A 23,979-nucleotide genomic window follows, 5' to 3' on the forward strand; every position below is an offset into this window, starting at 1 on the left:
AATGTGGTGCTACAGAAGAATGCTGAAGATTAGATGGATAGATCACATAACTAATGAGGAGGTACTGAATAGAATTGGGGAGGAGAGGAGTTTGTGACACAACTTGACTAGAAGAAAGGATCTGTTGGTAGGACATGTTCTGAGGCATCAAGGGATCACCAATTTAGTATTGGAGGGCAGAGTGGAGGGTAAAAATCGTAGAGGGAGACCAAGAGATGAATACACCAAGCAGATTCAGAAGGTTGTAGGCTGCAGTACGTGCTGGGAGATGAAGAAGCTTGCACAGGATAGAATAGGATGGAGAGCTGCATCAAACCAGCCTCAGGACTGAAGGCAACAACAACAACAACAACAACAACAACTACAACAACAACCCAAGTCTGTATTTCACATCCTCTTTCTTACTTCCACTGACAGTCATTTAGCTGTTCAAATAGCAAAACTTGTCTACTATATTTAGTGTCTCATTTCCTAATCTAATTGCCTCATCACAACCTAATTCAACTGACTACACTTCTTTATCCTTATTTTACTTTAGTTTGGACAGTGCTTTAAAAGACATTATAACATGAACAACAACAAAAGTAAAACATGGGTAAAAGAGCATATTCAAATTAAATAAGGGCCAAAGGAATTACCAACGAAGTACCAGGCAACAGATGAGTTTGCTATTTGGGTAGCAAAATAACTTATGGTGGCTTAGTAAAGTGGAAACAACGTACAGAAAGAAAAGTGTGTCTGAAATGAGAAGTTAGGAAATCTTTTTTGAAATTATCTGTCTGTAATGTAGCCTTGTACAGAAATGAAATGTAGACGATAAATAGTATGAGGACACAAATGTTTGAAATCTGGAGCTAAGGAAAAATGTTTAAGATCAGATGGGTAGTTTGGACAACTAATGAAGAACTATTGACTAAACTGGGAGGGAAAGAATTGTAGCACAACTGGGTACCACTGAATGCTATTTTTCCTGCAATGTGCAACACAAACCTATTTATTGATTGTTGACTCCATGGAGTGTCCTGTGCACCACAACCAGATAATGAATATACTTGGAAGGAGAGGCAGCGTTGGTCGTATTTTGTTGTTTTATTAACTGCAAAATCGATTTTCGGTCACGAGACCGAAAATCGATTTTGCGGTTAATAAAACAACAAAATGCGACCAACGCTGTCTCTCCTTCCAAGTACAAACCTATTTGGCAACGGAAGTGTTTTAGCAGCAGGCCTTTCGGGAAGCCTGTGCAATTAGCAGTGAAAGCATGAAATGGAGCGTGCATGCACAACACAAACCAGTTTGTGTTTCTCGAACGTGCAGAAATGATCACAGCAGCACAAGATAGGCCAGAAATTTGGCAGTCTGGTCATTCTTAGTATAAAACTAGCCAACTGCAAGAAAGAAATGGAGTGAAATACCAATGTAGCTTAATACTGACAGCAAGTAAATATTTTTACTGCGTCATTTTGTTCTCACAATTAATTCACAAAGATGTCTAGCACTTTTTTGCCGCCAGTGATGGTTGCAACTGTTTAAATTGTGTAATACTATTATCATGTAAAATAAAATTTTATAAAGAAAAGTTCCTGAATCCACTTTTATTACTTACAGCATGGTAAACCAAGTTTTTTCCTCTGGTGATACAGCTGAATGAAAATTGGTGCAGGGCACTCTCAAGCATGCATCAATCTTTCTCAAAATATAATCAAATATGGACCCAGACAAGCTGGTGAATTCATGGAATTTATCACTAACTGTAAACTTTCATACAATGTAGTAATATCTCCAAACAATTCTCTCTGTTTCATTAGAGTACTTGGAGCTTTCCTTACACTTAATATATCAACTTTCAGAAATGTACGTCAATCCAGTACCACATCAGACAGCAATGTGTCTGACTATTGTTTGTCTGATTGCTGCAGAATGCTACTATACACCGCTGAACAAAGAACTGCTATTCTGGATACTACAGTACCAGTTCGCGTTCTGAGATCATAGAGTATTCTGCCCACTGTAGCCTAAAAGAAGAGATTGATAACAGAATACATCATGTGGCATCAAAAAATACTCAATACGGTGCTGAAGGTAAGTGTGATGAGTACAAATTTTAGAGGGACACCAAGGCTTTCTACAGCAGGTACATTCCAGAGGATGTAGATTGCATTAGTTATTCAGAGATGACACGCTCGCATGGGATAGACTAGCATGGAGGGCTGCTTCAAACCTTTGCCATCTCTGGCAGAATTACGTCATTGTCAAAATGTTGAGTTTTTATTTTTCCTTCCTGAACTTTAAGACCTGTATTTTCTGCCAGTGATTCTTTTACTGCTCATTCCATGTACAGACTGCATAACCTAGGGAATATTCTATAACTCTATCTCACCTCCTCCTCAATTACTATTCAGCCTGTCTTCTACGATAATCTATACAGTCAGCAGTGTCTCAAGTGTTCCTAGATTTCTTTAAAACCCAAGTTGACCTTTCCAGAGGTCTGCTATTACGTGTCTACTGATGCTTCTCTAAATAATTTTGTTACCATGATTTACTTAAACTGATGTTACTATAATGTAAACTAGCACCTGCCCTATTCGGTATCAGGGTTATTATATTCTCTTTTAAGTCTTGCAGTATTACATGTATTGCAGTATTGCATACTAGTGGAACAATTATGTTATGGTTGGTTCCCCCGAGCACCTTAATAATTCAGAAGGAATGTGATCTATTCCAGGTACCTTATTTCAAGTTAAATCTTTCAGTGCTCTGTCAAATTATTCTCACAGTATCACATCCCCCAGCCCCTCTCCCCGTCTTCATCAAATTCCTCTCTCCTTTTCATAATATTGTTCTCATGAAGCTCATATGGCTGCTTCTCTTTCCTCTTTTCAACGTATTACATACAATTTTTCAACAATATCTTATAAACATTAAGATACTGTCATTAGCTGGGCCTAGCAACATAATTTTGACACAAAAGATACCACCACCACCACCAACAACAACAACAACAACAACAACAACACTGGTATTTTTTAAGAAGTTCCTCTCACATATGACACAAGCCATAGTAAGAACTATCACCATGAAGAAACTGAAAATTAATTATTTTAAAAGAATAACAATATTATTGAAAGGATGGATTTCTCTTCATCATATAGAAGAGATTTGTGTCACACAGAGGCACAACAAAAATACTCCTAAACAATTGGGGTTTTGGCCAAAGGACCTTCTTTTAAAGTGGACAATCACACACATTCATGCAAGCACAACTCACACACACGTGACCATTGTCTTTAAGCTTTTCATGTACCTGGGTCATGTCCAGGAGAGATGTCTGGCAAGTTGGACATGCATAGTGCCCCGCTTGAAGCAAATCTTCAAAGCACGTTCTGTGTAACAGATGGCCACATTCTGGAATGTGGCATGGAATCCGAGATGTATGGATGTCCTCAAGGCACACAGGGCAATTTGCTCGAGACACATTTTCCACACACTGAAATGGTTAAAATAAAGTTTTTTAACAGACAGTTGTTCAAGTTCTGAAAATAAACACTTTTCTGATTACAAGTAATAAAAATAAAAGTGATGTCAGCTGTTATTGATAATTAAACACACACATTCACAGCAAAAAATGTATCTTAAAAAAGAATACTGGTGTCTACAAAAATTTGCTATGAACACTTAGGTTGTCACAGGAGGAATAGTCAGTATCAAGGGACATGAGACGAACCATCACTGAAAGTAAAAAAATCTGGTAAAAAGCGACTCTCAAATGCATACCTTAACAGCTAAGAGCACTACATCTTTGCTACTACGAAACAAATCTCTTTTACTGCAAGCTCTTTTCTTTCCATATTTTGAGAGGAGGTAGTGCGGACCAAAACCATCCCACAACATGTCAAGGATGACTACAGAGGAAGTTGAAAGAAAGGGTGGCCAACACCTACGATCAATGAGATTCTGGTCGTATGTGAAGTACAGCAGTGACAAAAACACAATTAATACCTTCACTGTGTGACAGAGTATGCTGATATAACAGCTCCATACTGAACAATCATACACAACCACTTGCTCAATGAAAGATCTATACCCAAAGACTGGAGTGTTGCTTAGGTCACACAAATGCTATTGGAAGTAAGAGTAATTGAATGAATTATGTACCCATTTCACTGATGTCAAAATGCAGTATGATGATGGAACATACACTGCATTCAAACATTATGAATTACATTGAGGAAAACAGCGTGTTGACACACATTCAGCATGGATTCAGGAAACACTGTTCTCGTGAAACACAACTAGTTCTTTATTCTCAGAAAGTAATGCTATCAACAGGAGATCTCAAATTGATTTCTTGATTTCTGAACGATTTTTGATACCATTTCTCACAAGCAACTTACAATCAAACTGTAAGCCTATGGAGTACTGTCTCAGTTGTGCGACTATATTCATGTTCTCCAGTTAGAAAGATTACAGATGATAGTAACTGCTGGAAAGTCGCCAAGTAAAGCATAAGTGATATCTAGATTTTCTCCATGGAAGCATTCTAGGCCCTCTGTCATTCCTAATCTATATAAACAATTTAGGAGATAATCTGAGCAGCCACCTTAGATTGTTTCAGACAACACCGTCATTTACAGCCTCGTAAAGTCATCAGAAGATCAAAACCAATTACAAAATTATTTAGACAAGATATCTACACAGTGTAAAGAGTGGCAATTAACCCTAAATAATGAAAAGTATGATCATCCACGAGTACTAAGCAAAATCCACCACATTTCAGTCACATGATAAATCACACAACTCTAAAGATTGTAACAATACCAGAGAAGGAAAGTTGCTACTCACCATATAACGGAGATGCTGAGTCGTGAAAGGCACAACAAAAGATTCACACAATTATAGCTTTCAGCCATTAAGGCCTTTGTCAGCAGTAGACACACACACACACACACACACACACACACACACACACACACACACACACACACACACACACACACACACACACACGTCTGCAGTCTTGTTGTGCCTTTTGCGACTCAGCATCTCTGCTATATGGTGAGTAGCAACTTTCCTTCTCTGGTATTGTTACATTCCATCCTGGATTTCCACTGTTAAATCTAAAGATTGTCAATTCAACTAAATACCTAGGAAATACAACTTAAATTGGAATGATCATATGGATAATGTTATGGGGACAGCAAACCAAAGATCATGTTTTAGCAGAACACTTAGAATATGCAATAGGTCTATTAAGAGATTGCCTAAACTACACCTGTCCATCCTCTGCTCAAGTACTGCTGTGCAGTATGGGATGCTTCACAAGATTGCTCCTGGCAGAAGGTGTGAAGGGAAAGGAACAGGGTTAAAGGAGAAGGACCAACAAGGTTTAAGAAATAGGGAAAGTTACAGAAAAGTCGTCCAGAACCCCAGGTCAGGGGAGACTTACTGGACAGGATGAAAAGGAAAGACTGATGGTATGGGACTGCACAGGCCGGGATTTGAAAACCTGAGAGTATAAAAGTGGAAGATAGGATAAGACAGAGATTACTGAAAGCACATCATGCTGGAGTTAATAAAAGCAGAAAGATAAATGAATTATACATGGTAGAGAGGTCCCAATGACTCCCACCAACTTAGGATGAATGGGCACAGACAGGAGGTGTATACTGGCAACACAGTATCCTGTAGCAGAGGACAGCTGTGACCAGTTACTCTGATGTCCAACAGTGTGAACTGATGTTACAACATGTGCTTGGTTCTCGCCACTCACCTGTCCTAAATTTACATTAATTTCTTTGGCCTCAGCATTTCTTCTTCTTCTTCTTCTTCTTCTTCAGTCTCTTTTAGTTTTCTGTACCTTTTATTTTGACCTGTCTATTCACCCTCACCCCCTCCCCCAACTGCCTACCACATATAAAGCACTTAGCTTTCTGCTCTTATTAACTCTATGTTTTTACAGTAACCTTTGTTTTCTTTATTGTCCTATCTCCACCTTTATGCTACCAGGTTTTCACATCTTGTCCTGTGCAGTTCCCAAAAACCAATCTTTCCTTTTCATACCATACAGCAAGTCTCCCCTGGCACAGAATTCTGGCCAACCTTCCTGTAACTCCCCCATTTCCTCACCCTCGTCAGTCCTTTTCCTTCATCCCTCTTCCTTTCCCTTCAGTCTTTCTGCCAGAAGGGACCACTGGTTCTGAAAGCTTGCACATTTCCATAAGTATTATGCATTTTTTCTCCTGCTGTCACTTGGTGAGTAAATCTTTTATATTCTAGTTGTATTTGTTATTAGCCAATAAGGCAAGCTGTTTTTCCTGAAAGCTTTTTTCAAAAGGAGACAGATGAGAGATTTCTAATTACAGACCCATCTCCCTCCATCCTATCTACTCATTTTATTTTATTTTGTTTTATTTTCTTTTCTTTTGAGAAGGTAGCTTGGAACAGAACATGAACCACCTTTCTTAGAGTAACCTTTACACTATATGTTGTTTGAATGCTTTAAAGGCTGCTCTGGCGACAATGTACTATATTATTTCATAAAGATGATTCTGGTAGGCAAAAGTGAGAAAAATTACAGTATGGCACTTTCTGTGATACTGCCATGGTATTCAAATGTGTAGATGGAAAAAGAAGGAACTTCTATTGCATGGCTGGAGTCATATTTTAAAAGCCAAAAACCAAGGGTAAAGTTAATACATGGTATCAGCAGGAATAAAACTAAATTCAGAGTGGAGAAATATTATATATGGTGTCTCAAAAGTTCAGCTTATGAGCCACTCCTTGCCTTGACCTACACAAAGGATTTCGGCTCAATGCACGTAGGCAATTTATTATTGTGTACTCACATCATCATTTTCTCGTGTGTTTCAGCATTACACGTAAAACAATGGAGCCATGCACACTATGACAGTGATGCTGTGAACTCGCTGCAAGGGTACAGCGAGAGAACTGTGCTCGCCAACCACTGCTGCATCGCCTCAATCTAGCCGACTGCTGCAGTGTATCGAGTTTGGACTTGGAATAATTCATGAAGGGGTGAAAAAATACCCTGAAATATAGAACACTTCTTGCAAGGAGTATCAAGACAGGATTAACAGGAGAGCCTCAGGGCTTCAAATGTTTTTAAGGTTTTGTGTGGTTTGTGCTGCAAAACCAAATCAGGAGAGAAATGACAATCATCATTCTGAAACTAGTTCACATCTGTGTTCTCCAGGTGATGTTTTTCCTCGAACATGGCTATTTAAAACTTGAAATAAGGCTCAGCAGCAAATGCTTTGCCCCTGTTGAGAGGCCCTTCATCTGACTGAACAAATTTTCAGTTAACAATAGCAGATACAGTCTGTTACATTAGCAGGCTCATTGAAATCAATTGCTTTATTGTATAGCAGACACAAAATACAAAACTGCACACATTTCAATAGTGATATTGTTACGTAGAAGAAGGTGTAAGTAGATGAATGACGAACACTAACTTCACTTAACAAAAGTTTATTCAGCACTTGCACATACAAGATCATGGAGCGAACTGCCTCCGGCCAGAACACATATGGTATATATACAGTTGCAAAACATTCCAGTACAATGATTCTTGACATTTGTAGATACTTCTAGAATGTACACAAACCGAATATAGAAATTAAAATTGTACAGTCCAGGTGGGTTTTGAACTCACGACCCTCCATGCAACAGTTTAGTATCATAACTACACCACAGTGCTACTCAGTTTTTTCTACGACACTGCTCCCTCCTTAACAGAACAGAGTCTCAGTGTTATGTCCTCCTAGTCTGGGAATGAGTCATCGGTCCTGCATATTCAGACTCCCGATGTCCGATGCTTGCCCTGGCGGTGATCTTCTTAGAACTTCATTTACCTTTACGCTTTTCATCACCTTTCCGCTTGCTACCTGTCGCTGAAGCTTTGAATTTACCCTGGGCTGCAGGATCCGTATAGGGCTTAATTCGAAGGATGTGGAAGGATGTAACAGAAACACAGCGTCCATCGTCATAGTTGCCTCACGCCAACGCACAAGGAAAAATGGCGTAAATCCTGTGGTCTCTTGTTTGGCAGTGTTGTAGGCAAACGTCGAGAAAGGTAGCACCTCATCCCAGTTTCTCTATTCAACATTGACAAACACTGATAGCATGTTGGCCAAGGTCTTATTAAGGCGTTCAGTAAGCCCGTTAGTTTGTGGATGAAAGGCAGTCATCATGTGATGAGTAATGTTGCACCAACAGTTTATCTCTGTCACAAGATTCGATGGAAAAACTTTCCCTCGATCCATAATTAATGACATTTTTATACAATACAATGTCTTCCACAATGTATTTGGCTACCTCGGATGCTTCAGCTGTTTCCAATGCTTTTGTAATGGCATAGTGTATCAGATAATCAGTACAAACAATAATCTATCTATTGAGGAGGTCAATCCCAACACACTGATTCCTGAGGAACTGCCTTTCTCCTCTGGCACTCTCGACAGTGTGACACACAGTAACGGACACTCCTAAGTAAACCTAGCCAGAAAAATCTCTTGCAGATCCTATCGTGGGTCTTAATAAATCCTAAATGTCTGGCCTCAGGTGTGTCATGGAATTTCTGCAGAACATTTGAGCTTCTGTGTTCAGGAATCAGTGGTAGCCACCTCTTTCCAAACAGAAAGCAATCCATTAACTACCTTAAATTGTCTTTTCACATCCTATGACAGATTTAAGGCAAGTATAATTTGAGATATCTTGGCGACCTCCTTCTGCTCAGCAGAGAGATCATGGAGTGCAGCGAGACAGTCACTATCTTCATCCATGTCTTGATGGTCATGCACAGGGTTTCTTGAGAGACAGTTGGCATCTTTTGTGTTTTCTTCCACTTTTGTACACTATGGTAATGTCATACTCTTGAAGTAGTGCCCACCTGACGAGTCGTCCTATTGGATCCTTAAGACCTGTCAATGAACAAAGTGAATGATGGTCTGTAACAACAGTGAATGGCCTTCCATAGAGATACTGTCAAAATCTGTACATGGCCCAGATCACAGCAAGACATTCTCTTTCTGCATTTGAGTAGTTTCTCTCAGATTTTGTAAGTGTCCTAAAAGCATAGGCTATAACCTTCGCTTTTCCATCCAAAATTTGCACCAGAACATCACCGATCCCACACCCGCTGGCATCTGTGTGTAGTTCTGAGGGTGCTCTCTTATCATACAGACCAAGTACAGGGTCAGTAGCCAGAGCTCTTCACGGCTCATCGAAAGAATCTTGTTGAACACCACCCCAGATAAATTTAGCCATCAGTTTTTAACAACTCTTGGAGTGTCATGGCTTTGATACAAAAGTCTTTGATAAAATGATGGTAATAAGAACATAATCCGAGGAAGCTTCTCACATCTCTAATACTTTTAGGAATAGCAAATTCCGTTATAGATCTCTCCTTTTCTGGGTCTGGCTACACACCTTCATTTGACACAAGGTGTCCAAGTATTTTGATTTCTTTTGCTCCATAGACACACTTTCTTGGGTTAAGTTTCAGTCCGCCTTGTTGGAGACACTTAAGTATGGCCCTCAGACTTTTTATATGTTCATCAAATGTCTCTGAGAACACTATGATGTCATCTAAATAATAAAAACACATTGTCGACTTCAGGTGCCTCAGAAGATTATCCATCATCCGTTCAAAAGTTGCTGGTGCATTGCACAAACCAAATGGCATTACCTTAAACTCATACAGGCCCTCAGGGGGTGATGAATGCTGTTTTCTCACTATCAGCCTCATCTTCTTCGATTTGCCAGTATCCTGAGTACATGTCCATGATTGAGAAAAACTTGGCCCCCTTCAGACAATCAGGTGTATAGTCAATTCGTGGAAGGGGGGTAAACATCCTTTTTACTTATCTTATTAAGCTTCCTGTAAACAACACAAAAGTGCCAACTGCCATCCTTCTTCCTGACGAGAACCACTGGTGATAACCATGGACTCTGCGAATGCTGAATGACTTCATTTTTCATCATTTTCTCTACCTCATCACGAATTATTCAACGTTCCGTTGCTGACACACGGTATGCTCTCTGGCTTATTGGTTGATGGTCTCCAGTGCTAATCTGGTGCTTCATCGTTGATTTGTCTAATTTGCTCTTCACGTACACATTGAAGCATTCAGAGAATTCTTGAGGAATGGCAAGTATCTTCTTCTGTTGTTCCTTAGTTAGATCTGGTGATAGTCGAGCTAGAAGATCTTGTCTCATAGTGGTAGCGCTAATTTCACCCACAGACTTGGCATGGGAGGTTTCTATGACACTCCGCTGTTCTACAATTAACGGCTCAGCATTTGCTACGCACATGCATCTTGAAAGGATCTGCGGTTCTCAGTGACAGTCAACTATCCACAACTCACCGAATCCGTTCTTAAACGAGAGGGCAGAGGCTGGGATGACCAATTTATTCTTCAGTGGTATGTTTCTCTTACATTCCACTACAAGATCCATGGACTGATGCATGGCATGACATGTGACAGTTACCTTTCTTCTGCTGACTGCAGGAATGATCACTTCAGCCAGCACACAATCTCCACACGCTTGGATGCGCAGCTTCCTGTCCACAGTATCTCATCTTGTCTATCAAAATCTTCGTGCAACCATAATTTATAATTGCCTGAGAAGCTTTCAAAAAGTCCCATCCGACAATGACATTGTGACTACACTCTTGTAAGATGACAAATTCTAAGGGCTGTGTATGGCCACTTATACCCATACGAATGATACATCTACCTGTAGGTTTTACATATTTCCCATTAGCCACCTTCAGCAGAGATGTTTAGTTGTCGATGAATATGGTTTTCTGCAAATGGCGACAATATTTCTCCAAAATCACTGACTATGATGCTCCAGAGTCCACAAGAGCTTTGGCTGGTTGGCCATCCATGAGGATATCAATGTAGTTTCCTACCATTTTTGTAGTGACTGACGGCGGAGGATTTTTCTCTTCAGTGGCCTCACCTCTGAGAAAGGTCACACCCTTTAGTTTTCCAGGTTGTGGCAGCTAGGTGATCGGATAGAGCATCTAAACGGCGATGGAGACCTTGATTGGCGTGTTGGGGAGTGTCCTCTCTAGTGGCTAGCTTGTGGCGATGGTGACCTACGTCGTCCTGCACCCACATCATCTTGTTCATCTTCGTTGTCCTGGAGTTGGCACACCACATGTCCTGGTCATCCACAGTGAAAACATACTTGGTAGTTATCCTGGGTCCTCCAGATGTCAGTCTCCCTTGGTGCCCAAAACAGGTTCCTCATGCGACATTGTAAGAACGTAACTCCGCCTGGGTCTCGACGTTTTCACTGTTTTAAAGGGAAATGAAGGACAAAAGATTGGGTTCAATGTCTGTTCCGCTTCCTCCCTTCTCTTTAAGTGTCTTGGGTTTTTGCCTCGCCGTGCAATCCAGGCGCCTTCTGATCTTCCTGTCATACTATGTGATGAAGAACACTTGTGAAATCTGTTGCTTCCTCCATCACAGACATCGATACGATGTTTGGAAGCTGTTCAAATTTCTTGCATGTAATTCTTTTTTGATGCATTGTCTCAATATACTGGCAACATTTTATGAAGTCGTCTGCACTCGAAATATCCTTCAGGAGTAGGCTTGATAGATGACCTCAGCAACACCCTTCATGAGATGTGCAACCCTATCTTCCTCCTCCATTAATTAACACAGCCCCAAAATGCCTTGAATGTAAGATGCTGTAGTTTCTCCTGGACCCTGTGCCCTGCACTTTATCTTCAGCCTTGCACTTCTGTTGTTGTGTGTCACCGAATACTTGCGCAGTTCCACCTGGAACACCTCCCAGCTTGTGAACTTCTCCTCATTGTTCATTGCTTGGCAGTGCTCTCAAAGTAGAAAAATACATTAGTCAAACACACGGCATCATCCCATTTGTTCAATGTGGCTATACGCTCATATACTTTCAGCCACTTGTTTGGATCTTGGCTACCATCACCAGAGAACCTCGAAGAATGTCTCATGTGGTGGCACACACTTGCTGTCATTGTAACGTCCTCTTCTTCTTCCTCTGTCTCTGATAGATTGTGATCAGTTGAATATAGCTCGAACTCAGGTTTCTCGCCACGGCAAACGGTAGGTCTGTCGTGGCCTGATGGGAGCCACTGTCTCATCAAAAATGTGCTCTTATCACAATGTCCAATACCCAGTGTCTCCACCAGAATAATGTCACACATAAGGTTTAAGTAGGTGAATGACAAACATTAACTTCACTTAACGAAGTTTTATTCAGCACTTGCATATACAAGAGTGTGAAGAGAACTGGCCAGAACACATACAGTATATATACAGCTACAGAACATTCCAGTACAATGATTCTTGACATTTGTGGATACTTCTAGAATGTACTCGAACCAAATATAGAAATTAAAATTGTACAGTCCAGGTGAGATTTTAACTCAACACTCCATGCAACAGTTTAGTGTCGTAACTACTACACCACGGTGCTATTCAGCTTCTTCTGCGACAGTATAAAATGAATAGTCTTATGTTTGGGAATAAATTGATTCAGTATTCACTTCCATTGTTACCGACCACATTTCAATACATTTGTCTTGCCTTGCTACTTTGCCAACTTTATAGATAAAGTGATAGGCAAAAACATGATTTCTATTGTTAAATGAGCTTCTTCCTGGGGTTGATGGGATTTCATTGTCTAGACCACACAGCATGCTTTTAAAATCCTGTGGTATTTTTCAGCCACCTTTATTAGCAAATTTTGATGTGCATTCTTTGTCCAAGACTTTCCATGCAGCCTTACAAACTTCCATTACTATTTCACACAGTGTAGTGGACCTGATGCAGATCAGAGCGTATTACTGGAAAAGAACTACTGATGTTACAGCTGTTGTTTTAATGTTAATTCACCCAAACAAGTGTACACTCATTTGAAAATAAAGAATTCATCTTCATCTTCTCTCATATCGATAATGAATGACAAGAATGCTCTTTTCAGTAGCTGTGAACTAACCTCCCAAAACCTCCTGTTGCCTTTCTTAATGTATTCATACATGAAATAAGCAGACACTGCATGGTTTCTTCTGCACTCGTGCATATTGGTTAGCTTCCAATCTCGTATTTCTGTGCAACTATCGTTGTGATGCAACGATATGTGCATCTCAAATAATTTCTAATGCTACAAAGGATAGATAGTATACAGTAAATACCAGAGTTGGCATCAGTATGTGGATAAGTTAAGCTCAGTTCTGCTCTTTTGCCATCAGAAATACCTTAATGAAGTAAACTGAGGATGATATTTCTAACATACTTTCACTGTCTTAAGGCATAACAACCTGGGGCAACACAGATAAGGCCAAGAAAATATTCATTTTACAGAATTATATAGTAGAAATATTGCGTCTTTATTTATGTCTCGTATTTATGTCTCATATCAGTTCTAACCCAGTTCTAAGCAAAGAAGGGAAGGCAGAAAGGTGGAAGGAGTATATAGAGGGTTTATACAAGGGCGATGTACTTGAGGACAATATTATGGAAATGGAAGAGGATGTAGATGAAGATGAAATGGGAGATATGATAATGCCTGAAGAGTTTGACAGAGCACTGAAAGACCTCAGTCGAAACAAGGCCCCGGGAGTAGACAACATTCCATTAGAACTACTGACAGCCTTGGGAGAGCCAGTCATGACAAAACTCTACCAGCTGGTGAGCAAGATGTATGAGACAGGCAAAATACCCTTAGACTTCAAGAAGAATATAGTAATTCCAATCCCAAAGAAAGCAGGTGCTGACATATGTGAAAATTACCAAACTATCAGTTTAATAAGTCACAGCTGCAAAATACTAACGTGAATTCTTTACAGACGAATGGAAAAACTGGTAGATGCGGACCTCGGGGAGGATCAGTTTGGATTCCGTAGAAATGTTGGAACACGTGAGGCAATACTGACCTTACGACTTATCTTAGAAGAAAGATTAAGAAAAGGCAAACCTATGTTTCTACCATTTATAGACTTGGAGAAAGCTTTTGACAATGTTGACTGGAATACTCTCTTTCAAATTCTAAAGGTGGCAGGGGTAAAATACATGGAGCGAAAGGCTATTTACAATTTCTACAGAAACCAGATGGCAGTTACAAGATTCGAGGGGCATGAAAGGGAAGCAGTGGTTGGGAAGGGAGTGAGACAGGGTTGCAGCCTCTCCCAGATGTTATTCAATCTGTATATTGAGCAAGCAGTAAAGGAAACAAAAGAAAAATTCGAAGTAGGTATTAAAATCCATGGAGGAGAAATAAAAACTTTGAGGTTCGCCGATGACATTGTAATTCTGTCAGAGGCAGCAAAGGACCTGGAAGAGCAGTTGAACGGAATGGACAGTGTCTTGAAAGGAGGATATAAGATGAACATCAACAAAAGCAAAACGAGGATAATGGAATGTAGTTGAATTAAGTTGGGTCATGCTGAGGGAATTAGACTAGAAAATGAGACACTTAAAGTAGTAAAGGAGTTTTGCTATTTGGGGAGTGAAACATGGACGATAACTAGTTTGGACAAGAAGAGAATAGAAGCTTTCGAAATGTGGTGCTACAGAAGAACGCTGAAGATAAGGTGGATAGATCACGTAACTAATGAGGAGGTGTTGAATAGGTTTGGGGAGAAGAGAAATTTGTGGCACAACTTGACTAGAAGAAGGCATCAGTTGGTAGGACATGTTTTGAGGAATCAAGGGATCACAAATTTAGCATTGGAGGGCAGCGAGGAGGGTAAAAATCGTAGAGGGAGACCAAGAGATGAATACACTAAGCAGATTCAGAAGGATGTAGGACTGGGAGATGAAGAAGCTTGCACAGGACAGAGCAGCATGGAGAGCTGCATCAAACCAGTCTCAGGACTGACGACCACCACAACAACAACAACATCAGAAATATACATCTTATGACTTTATTACTTTTTTCCGAAACTTGGCCATTTCCAATGCATTTTCTGTCCGTTGATGGAGTTCATCAACTTTTGCAAAAGGTGGAATGCAGTCAATACTGCCACATATAATGAACAGTCTGATATTCACACTGAATATAATCCTGATCAGTGTAGCCTCATCTTGCCAAATTTACCTTCAGTCTACCAAATCCAAGTCTCATTCTATTCAAGCATTTCTAAGTAGTTCATCACTCCTCACAACCAAGAGGTAAACTCGTTTCCACACAGTGGGAAGGTAGGTTGCAGCCCTCCATAGTTGTAACCTAGCTTTTTCAGCAGTGGTTCAAAGTGTTGTCAATGTTGTAATTGACTTGGTTGTTGTGGGTGCGGTTTGTGTCCAGAGGATGAGTTCTCTCCTACTCAATCATCTTTCTTTCCTTAACCATAGCTATTTCTCTTTGAACATGAAGTTGTGCTATTCTTGTGAGATTGTAAACCCACTGGATCGGAGTGTATTCCAAACAGCCTATTATGATTCTGCAAGTGTGTCACTGAGGGCATGTCCACCTACTTGGTATTTGTTGAATTACATCAAACAGGACATGCGTTCTCTCCTGCAGAATAGCATACCGCCACTATGATAGTTTCAGGTTGACTGTCCCACAATGATCCAGCCAGGTTCTGTCGAAGATTGTTCCTGGTGGAAACTTTAGACTTTAAGTTCATGCAGGGATTCTAGAAACTAAGAGACATACACTCCTGGAAATTGAAATAAGAACACCGTGAATTCATTGTCCCAGGAAGGGGAAACTTTATTGACACATTCCTGGGGTCAGATACATCACATGATCACACTGACAGAACCACAGGCACATAGACACAGGCAACAGAGCATGCACAATGTCGGCACTAGTACAGTGTATATCCACCTTTCGCAGCAATGCAGGCTACTATTCTCCCATGGAGACGATCGTAGAGATGCTGGATGTAGTCCTGTGGAACGGCTTGCCATGCCATTTCCACCTGACGCCTCAGTTGGACCAGCGTTCGTGCTGGACGTGCAGACCGCGTGAGACGACGCTTCATCCAGTCCCAAACATGCTCAATGGGGGACAGATCCGGAGATCTTGCTGGCCAGGGTAGTTGACTTACACCTTCTAGAGCACGTTGGGTGGCACGGGATACATGCGGACGTGCATTGTCCTGTTGGAACAGCAAGTTCCCTTGCCGGTCTAGGATGTACCGTGCACTATTCAGTCTCCCCTCGACGATCACCAGAGGTGCACGGCCAGTGTAGGAGATCGCGACTCTCATCGCTGAAGACGACACGTCTCCATTCGTCGCTCCATTCACGCCTGTCGCGACACCACTGGAGGCGGGCTGCACGATGTTGGGGCGTGAGCGGACGACGGCCTAACGGTGTGCGGGACCGTAGCCCAGCTTCATGGAGACGGTTGCGAATGGTCCTCGCCGATACCCCAGGAGCAACAGTGTCCCTAATTTGCTGGGAAGTGGCGGTGCGGTCCCCTACGGCACTGTGTAGGATCCTACGGTCTTGGCGTGCATCCGTGCGTCGCTGCGGTCCGGTCCCAGGTCGACGGGCACGTGCACCTTCCGCCGACCACTGGCGACAACATCGATGTACTGTGGAGACCTCACGCCCCACGTCTTGAGCAATTCGGCGGTACGTCCACCCGGCCTCCCGCATGCCCACTATACGCCCTCGCTCAAAGTCCGTCAATTGCACATACGGTTCATGTCTACACTGTCGCGGCATGCTACCAGTGTTAAAGACTGCGATGGAGCTCCGTATGCCACGGCAAACTGGCTGACACTGACGGCGGCGGTGCACAAATGCTGCGCAGCTAGCGCCATTCGATGGCCAACACTGCGGTTCCTGGTGTGTCCGCTGTGCTGTGCGTGTGATCATTGCTTGTACAGCCCTCTCGCAATGTCCGGAGCAAGTATGGTGGGTCTGACACACCGGTGTCAGTGTGTTCTTTTTTCCATTTCCAGGAGTGTATATAGTGCCACTCCTAGATATTTTGTGGTCTCAGAGTGTTCCAGTTCAACAGCCATGAGAGACTGTCATTCTCAAGCATCTTCTTACAGCCATAGTGAAGGCACCATAGCATCCAGGCACTGGTTCTATAGAAGATACTTTGGTGTTCAACAATTCTGCAAATCTGGACCAATGTGCCTTCTTAAAACTAAACCTTCCCCAAAAAGATACTTTCGGAGATGTTAGAGAAGCAAATAACAAATAAATCCCCGGGTTTCCCCGTTAAAATACACCAGCACTTCAGAAATCGAAAATCAGAAAAAAAGGCCACGTTTTGGAAAGATCTTTGATATGCAGCAGCATGTATGCTGCATATTTTCATATTATGATACACTACATATTTTCGTATTATGAGAGTATAAATTCAAATTCCACCAAACACAGCACATTAGTCTCTGAAGCATTGAAATCGAGATTGCAATGCGCATTTGTAAGCCATTAATAGCCCATGTCATGTGATGTCGCCAGCCAGTGACAACATAGGACACATGATGGAGTCCGCTAATAGCAACATCTTTGTTAAGTAGTATGAACACACAAATTGGCAAAGTTAGATGTTTAAATTACATATTGTAGCCTCAAAAAAAGCTCAGCTTTCATACATAATATTGGTCTTTTTCGCAAGTGTTTCACTTTAAGATACATCACACAAATGTGCCAGAAAAATTTTGAACAATGACGTTAATGTCTGGTATCCTTGGTTCAAAATTCTAAGTGGCTGGTCCGCAAAGTGTTAAGTTTTAAATGAGAGTCAAACACTCTGTGAAATTCATTGCACATTCTCACATGTAACATAATTCATTGTGCGTAAAAGGAAATTTATTTTGAAAGTAACACTTTTCAAAGCACTATTCGCAATATTTTCCTGCGACCTGTTAAGAGATTTGTTCATTTCAGCAGTTGCCAGAGAGCACAGCCCATATTTTCATACACTTATAGCATTAAGAGATCTTACATGGCAGCAAAAAAAGGACATCAAGGGATACTCCAAAAGCATCGGAATTTCGTAAACCATGCTAGAATGCACAATCCGACTTAAAAGGCACATCCTATGTCCAGATTCACAATGAAGCAGGCCACAACTTGATACTAAGCCTTTTAGTGTGTTTTTCAGGATGCACATTTTCTTGGGGTGTCAGTACCGTATTGTCTCATGTTTGGTTCTTTATTATGGCATAAGGCCACATGTGACAGAAAATCAAAATGTGCACTTGAAATTCAGTGAACAGTTTAGAAACTAGCCAAAAGTGTGGAATGAAACACTTTGTTTCTTATCAATTGACTACTTCTGCAGAAAATATTAATAAAAGCCACATTTATTTTGCAAAACGACAAAAATATTGTTCTGCAAGGTGATTAATGTTTGACGGCCAAAAACGTGGAAATAAAATAAATTAGAGAACTGAAACATATTTTAGGCTTCCTTAATTATGTGACTGTATTTTAACTGACATGATAGCTCCTGGCCACAGAAATCCATTTTGTTTTCATTTGATGTGAGAACTATAAATGACAAGGCAACAGCAAAATCACTAAATGTAAACACAGGTCATGTGGAGACTATCCCCCTCCCTAATACAACCCAGACTATTCTGCGCATGTGCGAATCAGGCAGCTTGGACGCGCCAGAAAAATCTTTCCGGGTAGCACGACTGCTAGTTGCTACTTCTGATACAGATAACAGCCACACTTCAAGTACCCCAAAACAGGAGGTACTGCTCGTATGCAACTCAACTGCACAAGTCCCAGCTCAAAATGAATTTAATATAAACAGTTGTGACACCACTCTCATCGGAAGCACTGTGTTGTTATGAAGTATTCCATATTCTATAGTCTTCATCCTAAAGCCTTTGGCACATTTTGCTGTTGGCAGACGCTTGTGTGTGCACTGTGTTTTGCTGTTTGTAAATGGCGCATTTCCTTTGCAACTTAAGTTTAGCACCAGGCTTATAAAAAATTTGAAATGGTGGAATTAGCTGTTTCTAGAGTGAGTATTTCACTGTTGTTTGCATCTGTGACCGCTGTGAATACAATCTAGATGTCTGGGTGAATGAAGACAGCACTTCCATATTTATATTTACATTTAGAGTTACATCTACTTCTACATCGATACTCCATAAGCCACCACACTGTGCGTGGCAGAGGGTACCCTGTACCACTACCAGATATTTTCTTTCGTTTCCCTCTTGCAAAGAGAACAAGGAAAAAACAACAGTCTATATGCCTCTGTATGTGCCTTAATTTCATACATCTTATCTTTGTGGTACTTACACGTGATGTCTATCAGTGGCAGTAGGATCATATGGCAGTTAGCTTCAAATGCTGGTTTTCTAAATTGTCTCTATAGTGTTCATCTAAAAGAACATCGCTTTCTGTCCAGAGATTCCCATTTGAGGTCCCGAAGCATCTCTGTAACACATGTTGTTCGAACCTACCGGTAAAAAATCTAGCAGCCTGCCTCTGATTTGCATTGATGTCCTCCTTCAACCCGACCTTGTAAAGGTCCCAAACACTTGAGCAGTAATCAAGAATAGAAGAGTAGGTTGCACCAGCATCCTATATGCCGTCTCCTTTACAGATGAAGGACACTTTCATAAAATTCTCCCAATGAACCAAAGTTGACCATTCACCTTTCCTACCATTGTTCTCACATGCTCATTCCATTTCATATTGCTCTGCAAGGTTATGCACAGATATTTAAAACACATAGGTTTGTTTTTTCTACTCATCCACATTGACTTACGTTTTGCCACTTTTAGAGATAGCTGCCATTCATCACACCGACAAGAAATTTTGTCCAAGTTATTTTGTACCTTTCTACAGTCAGTTAACTTGGACTCCTTACCGTACACAACCGCAGATTGTTGCCCACCCCTCTGTCAAATCATTTATATACACAGACAAACAGCAGCAGTCTTATTATACTTTCCTGCAGCATTCCTGATGATATCCTTGCCTCTGATGAATACTTGCTGTCAAGAACAATATACTGGCTTCTTTTACTTAGCCTTCGAGCCACTCACATATCTGTGAACTTATTCCACATGTTTGCACCTTCGTTAACAGCCTGCAATGAAGCAGTGCCATGTCAAATGCTTTCTGAAAATCTAGAAATGTGTAATCTACCTGTCGCCCTTGATCCATAGTTCACAGTACATTGCGTGAGGACAGGGTATGTGAGCTTTGCAAGAGTGATGCTTTCTAAAACCATATTGATTCATGGACATATGCTTCTCAGTCTCAAGAAAATTTATTATCTTTGAACTGAGAATATATTCAAGAATTCTGCAGCAAACTGAAGTTAGGGATATTGGTCTGTATTTTGTGGGTCCTTTCCTTTACCCTTCTTATATACAAGAGTAACCTACCCTTTTTTCCAGTTGTTTGTGAATTTGTGCTGTGTGAGAGATTCACGATGAATGCAAGCTAGGTAAGGGCCAATGCCAGAGTGCATTCTTTCTAAAACTGATTTGGGATTCCATCCAGGAATGGTCACTTATTTGCTTTTAAATCTTTCAGTTGTTTTTCTATGGCAGGGGTGCTTATTGCTACATTGTCCAAATAAGGAAGTCTGATGAGAAAATGACAGTATGTTTGTACGATTCTCTTATGTGAACGATTTTTTGAATGTGAAATTTAAAACTTCGGCTCGCGTTTCACTATCTTCACCTGCCATACCAGACTGAACAACAAGGAGCTCAATGCAAGCCTTAAGGCCCGTCCACACACAACGATCTGTCTGCACACATCACATCTGCACAGACAGATCGTTGTGTGTGGACAGAAGATTTGCACCAACTTGAGGTGTGTGCAAACCTGGAAGTTGGAGTTGGAGGTTTGAGCGAAACCGCTCAAATCTGTGGGTACAAACCACATGCGCAGACAAGTTAGAGCGTGTGGACAGGAGATCCCCGCAAATCTGGCGCGAAACAGCTGTTTGCTCAGTCTAGTGTTTGTATTTGTGCGCACAGGGCATTAAAATGACTGATACTCATCAGTGTTCTCGAAAGTTTGTAAGTGAATTCATTGAAATATATAGATACCACCCATGTTTGTGGAAAATTAAAAGTAAAGAATATAGTGACCAAGACTAAAAGACAGCAGCAGACAACGCTTTAATTGAACAATTGCGGGCAGTTGACACCTCGGCAAACACAGAAACGGTAATAAATAATAAATAAATAAATAAATAAAAAGAAAAATCACTGTGAACTAGCGAAATTATTTGTGAATGGATGTTGAAACTTAAAATTTTCTCTTAAAGCATGTAACACCTCACATTATGAGCAAAAATACTTGTATGAGAAGGGCAATTTCTCCTCATGAACGGCTGGCCATAACATTAAGATTCCTAGCACCAGGAAGAAGCTACAAGGATTTGGAATTTTCAACTGCAATATCGAAACAAGCGTTGAGTAAAATAATACCCAACACATGTGAAGCTGTTTACACTGTTCTGAAGGATGAGTTCATGAAGCCAAGTCAAGTAAATTATGTCTGTCAGCGAACTGTTTACCGAAAAGAGTTATCCAAAGTTCAGAAATCTAGGAGATCTGGTGTAAGAGTAGATCAAGTATACCAGCCAACGTTATGGTATTTTGATCTGCTTGGCTTTCTTAGTGATCAAGAAACACCAAAACCAAACAGGAGTACAACTGAATATGAAATTGGAGTGTCAATGTGCCAGAAAATGGAACACGAGGTAATGTAAAACAAAACAGGTTCACCCTGCAACTCTTGCAGTAAATGTACATGAGAAAACTGCTTTTGCTTTAGCAGCCATTGTCTACACCATTTTGACCACTTTCTCTATTTCCTGTGGTTGGTCTGAATGTTTTTTGCAACACAAGTTGCGAACACAAACCACAACAGAACTTTCTCCATTTCTATATTTCAAAATAATTGAATTAAATTTTTGACGTTTACGGGAAGCATAGTCGCTTGCCACTGATATTTCTTTTCTACACCGACTGATGGCGGGCGAGTAGTAGATTGGGGTTTGTGTCGTGTGAACACACCACATTTGCAGCGATCTTTTGCACGTACAGACATCTGCGCCGATGTCTGAGCAGACAGATCGTTGCGTGTGGACCGGGCTTTAGACCCACTTTACCAATTTTCCATAGGCCCAGAATTTTCTCGGGTTCTCTGCCAATCTTTTGCTAACATATGATGGTGGTAGTAGTTGTATGTTTCATGCACAGATCTTCTCTCTCTCTCTCTCTCTCTCTCTCTCTCTCTCTCTCTCTCTCTCTCTCTCTCTCTCTCACACACACACACACACACACACACACACACACAGACACACACACACCTCAATTAACCTCTGCTTGTTGTCAGTTGTGGATTCTCTTTTCAACCGAGACTGCAGAAACAGCCTCTGCTTCCTCAACATCTTCTGAATTTCATTATTAAACCATGGTGGGTCTTTTCCATCCTTTATCCACTTACTGGGTACATGACTCTCATGACCACAATTTACAATCTGCTTGAATTTTGCCCATAATCGCTAAACTTCCATCTTACTGGAACTGAGTGATGTGAATTTACTCTCTAAGTGAGATGCTAATAACTGCTCATCTGCTCTATCTAGCAGAAACACTCTCCTAGCCCTCTTGACTGATTTATTACTGCCATCTGTCGGTGTAGAAAAGAAATATCAGTGGCAAGCGACTATGCTTCCCGTAAACGTCAAAAATTTAATTCAATTATTACCTATAATCAAACTATGGAAAATCCGGGATGGAATGTACCAATTATGAGAAGGAAAGTTGTCACCACATAGTGGAGATGTTGAGTCACAGATAGGCACAACAAAAAGACTCTTACAATTAAAGCTTTTGGCCATTAAGGTCTTCGTCAACACTAGACACACTTACACGTACTCTCTCTCTCACTCTCACACACACACACACACACACACACACACACACACACACACACACAAACACAAACGGAACTCACACACACGACTGCAGTCTCAGGCAACTGGAAGCACAATGCGAGCAACAGGATCAGTGCATGATGGGAGTGGTGACTGGGTAGGGGTGAGGAGGAAGCTGGGGCAAGGAGGGGGAGGGTTAGTACAGTGGAGGTGGTGGACAGTGAAGTGGTTCAGGTCAGACTGAGGAGTGCTGTGTAGTGCTGGAATGAGAACAGGGAAGGAGCTGGATGGATGAGGGCAGGCTGAGGCCAGGAGGGTTACAGGAATGTAGGCTGTAAGGGATTGGGAGCGGGAATTGTGTAAGGATGGATCCCTTACCTCATGGCTCATACCCCTTCCAATGAATACAGACATCTCAGTCTATACTTGGTAGGTTAAAGTCGCGTCCAACTAGTATTGCACAATCTGGATATTTTTTTCGCTACTGACTGTAGACTGTCTTTGAATTACTCTAGAATTGTCATAGTGGAATTGGATGGTGAGTAAAAACATGCAACAATTAACTTGGTTTCACCTACACCTGTTATGCGCAACCAGATAACTTCACTGACACACTTCACTTTGGCCTCAACAGAGGCAAGATGTTTGTCAACTGCAATGAATACTCCCTCTCCTACGGCCTCTAATCTATCTTTCCGATATATGTCCCATGCCTCACTAAACGTTTCAGAGATTTCCACTTCAGGTTTCAGCCAGTTCTCAGTCCCAAGAATAATTTGGACGTTAGAGCTTTCCAGAAGGGCAGTATTTATCATGTAATCTTTCAATAGTGAGGCACATGCCTTCTATTTTTAGACGGCTGATCTCACAACTCCAGTGTGTCTCCTGCACATATAGTATACAGGCACCGACTGCATAGCTCTTGTAGCCATTTTTCTTTGGCTGGTGTAATGCCTTTTATGTTAACAGAGAATTATTAACTGTGACACTGAAAAGAACTTAGATGTATATGTTTCTGGTGTGAAAGGATTAGCCATCATTCTCTGTCATTTCCCAGGGTATGTCCAGCTGCTTTTATTGTTTTGATCATAAGCCATCACAATCTTCAGGGAG

At 41.1% G+C, this 23,979-nt stretch overlaps 1 protein-coding gene across 5 annotated transcripts in view; it reads right to left on the reverse strand.

The window, feature by feature from the left end:
* The window catches only part of LOC126271887 (RING finger and CHY zinc finger domain-containing protein 1), an 81,767-nt gene that overhangs the window by 17,437 nt on the left and 40,351 nt on the right, over nt 1–23,979 (reverse strand). For all 5 annotated transcript variants that reach the window (XM_049974266.1, XM_049974263.1, XM_049974262.1 and 2 more), the window contains exon 4: nt 3,305–3,487. In XM_049974266.1, the coding sequence (XP_049830223.1) occupies nt 3,305–3,487 (183 nt within the window). The remainder of the gene's footprint in view (nt 1–3,304; nt 3,488–23,979) is intronic.

Source organism: Schistocerca gregaria, chromosome 5 (assembly GCF_023897955.1).
Source record: "Schistocerca gregaria isolate iqSchGreg1 chromosome 5, iqSchGreg1.2, whole genome shotgun sequence".
Lineage (NCBI taxonomy): Eukaryota > Metazoa > Arthropoda > Insecta > Orthoptera > Acrididae > Schistocerca > Schistocerca gregaria.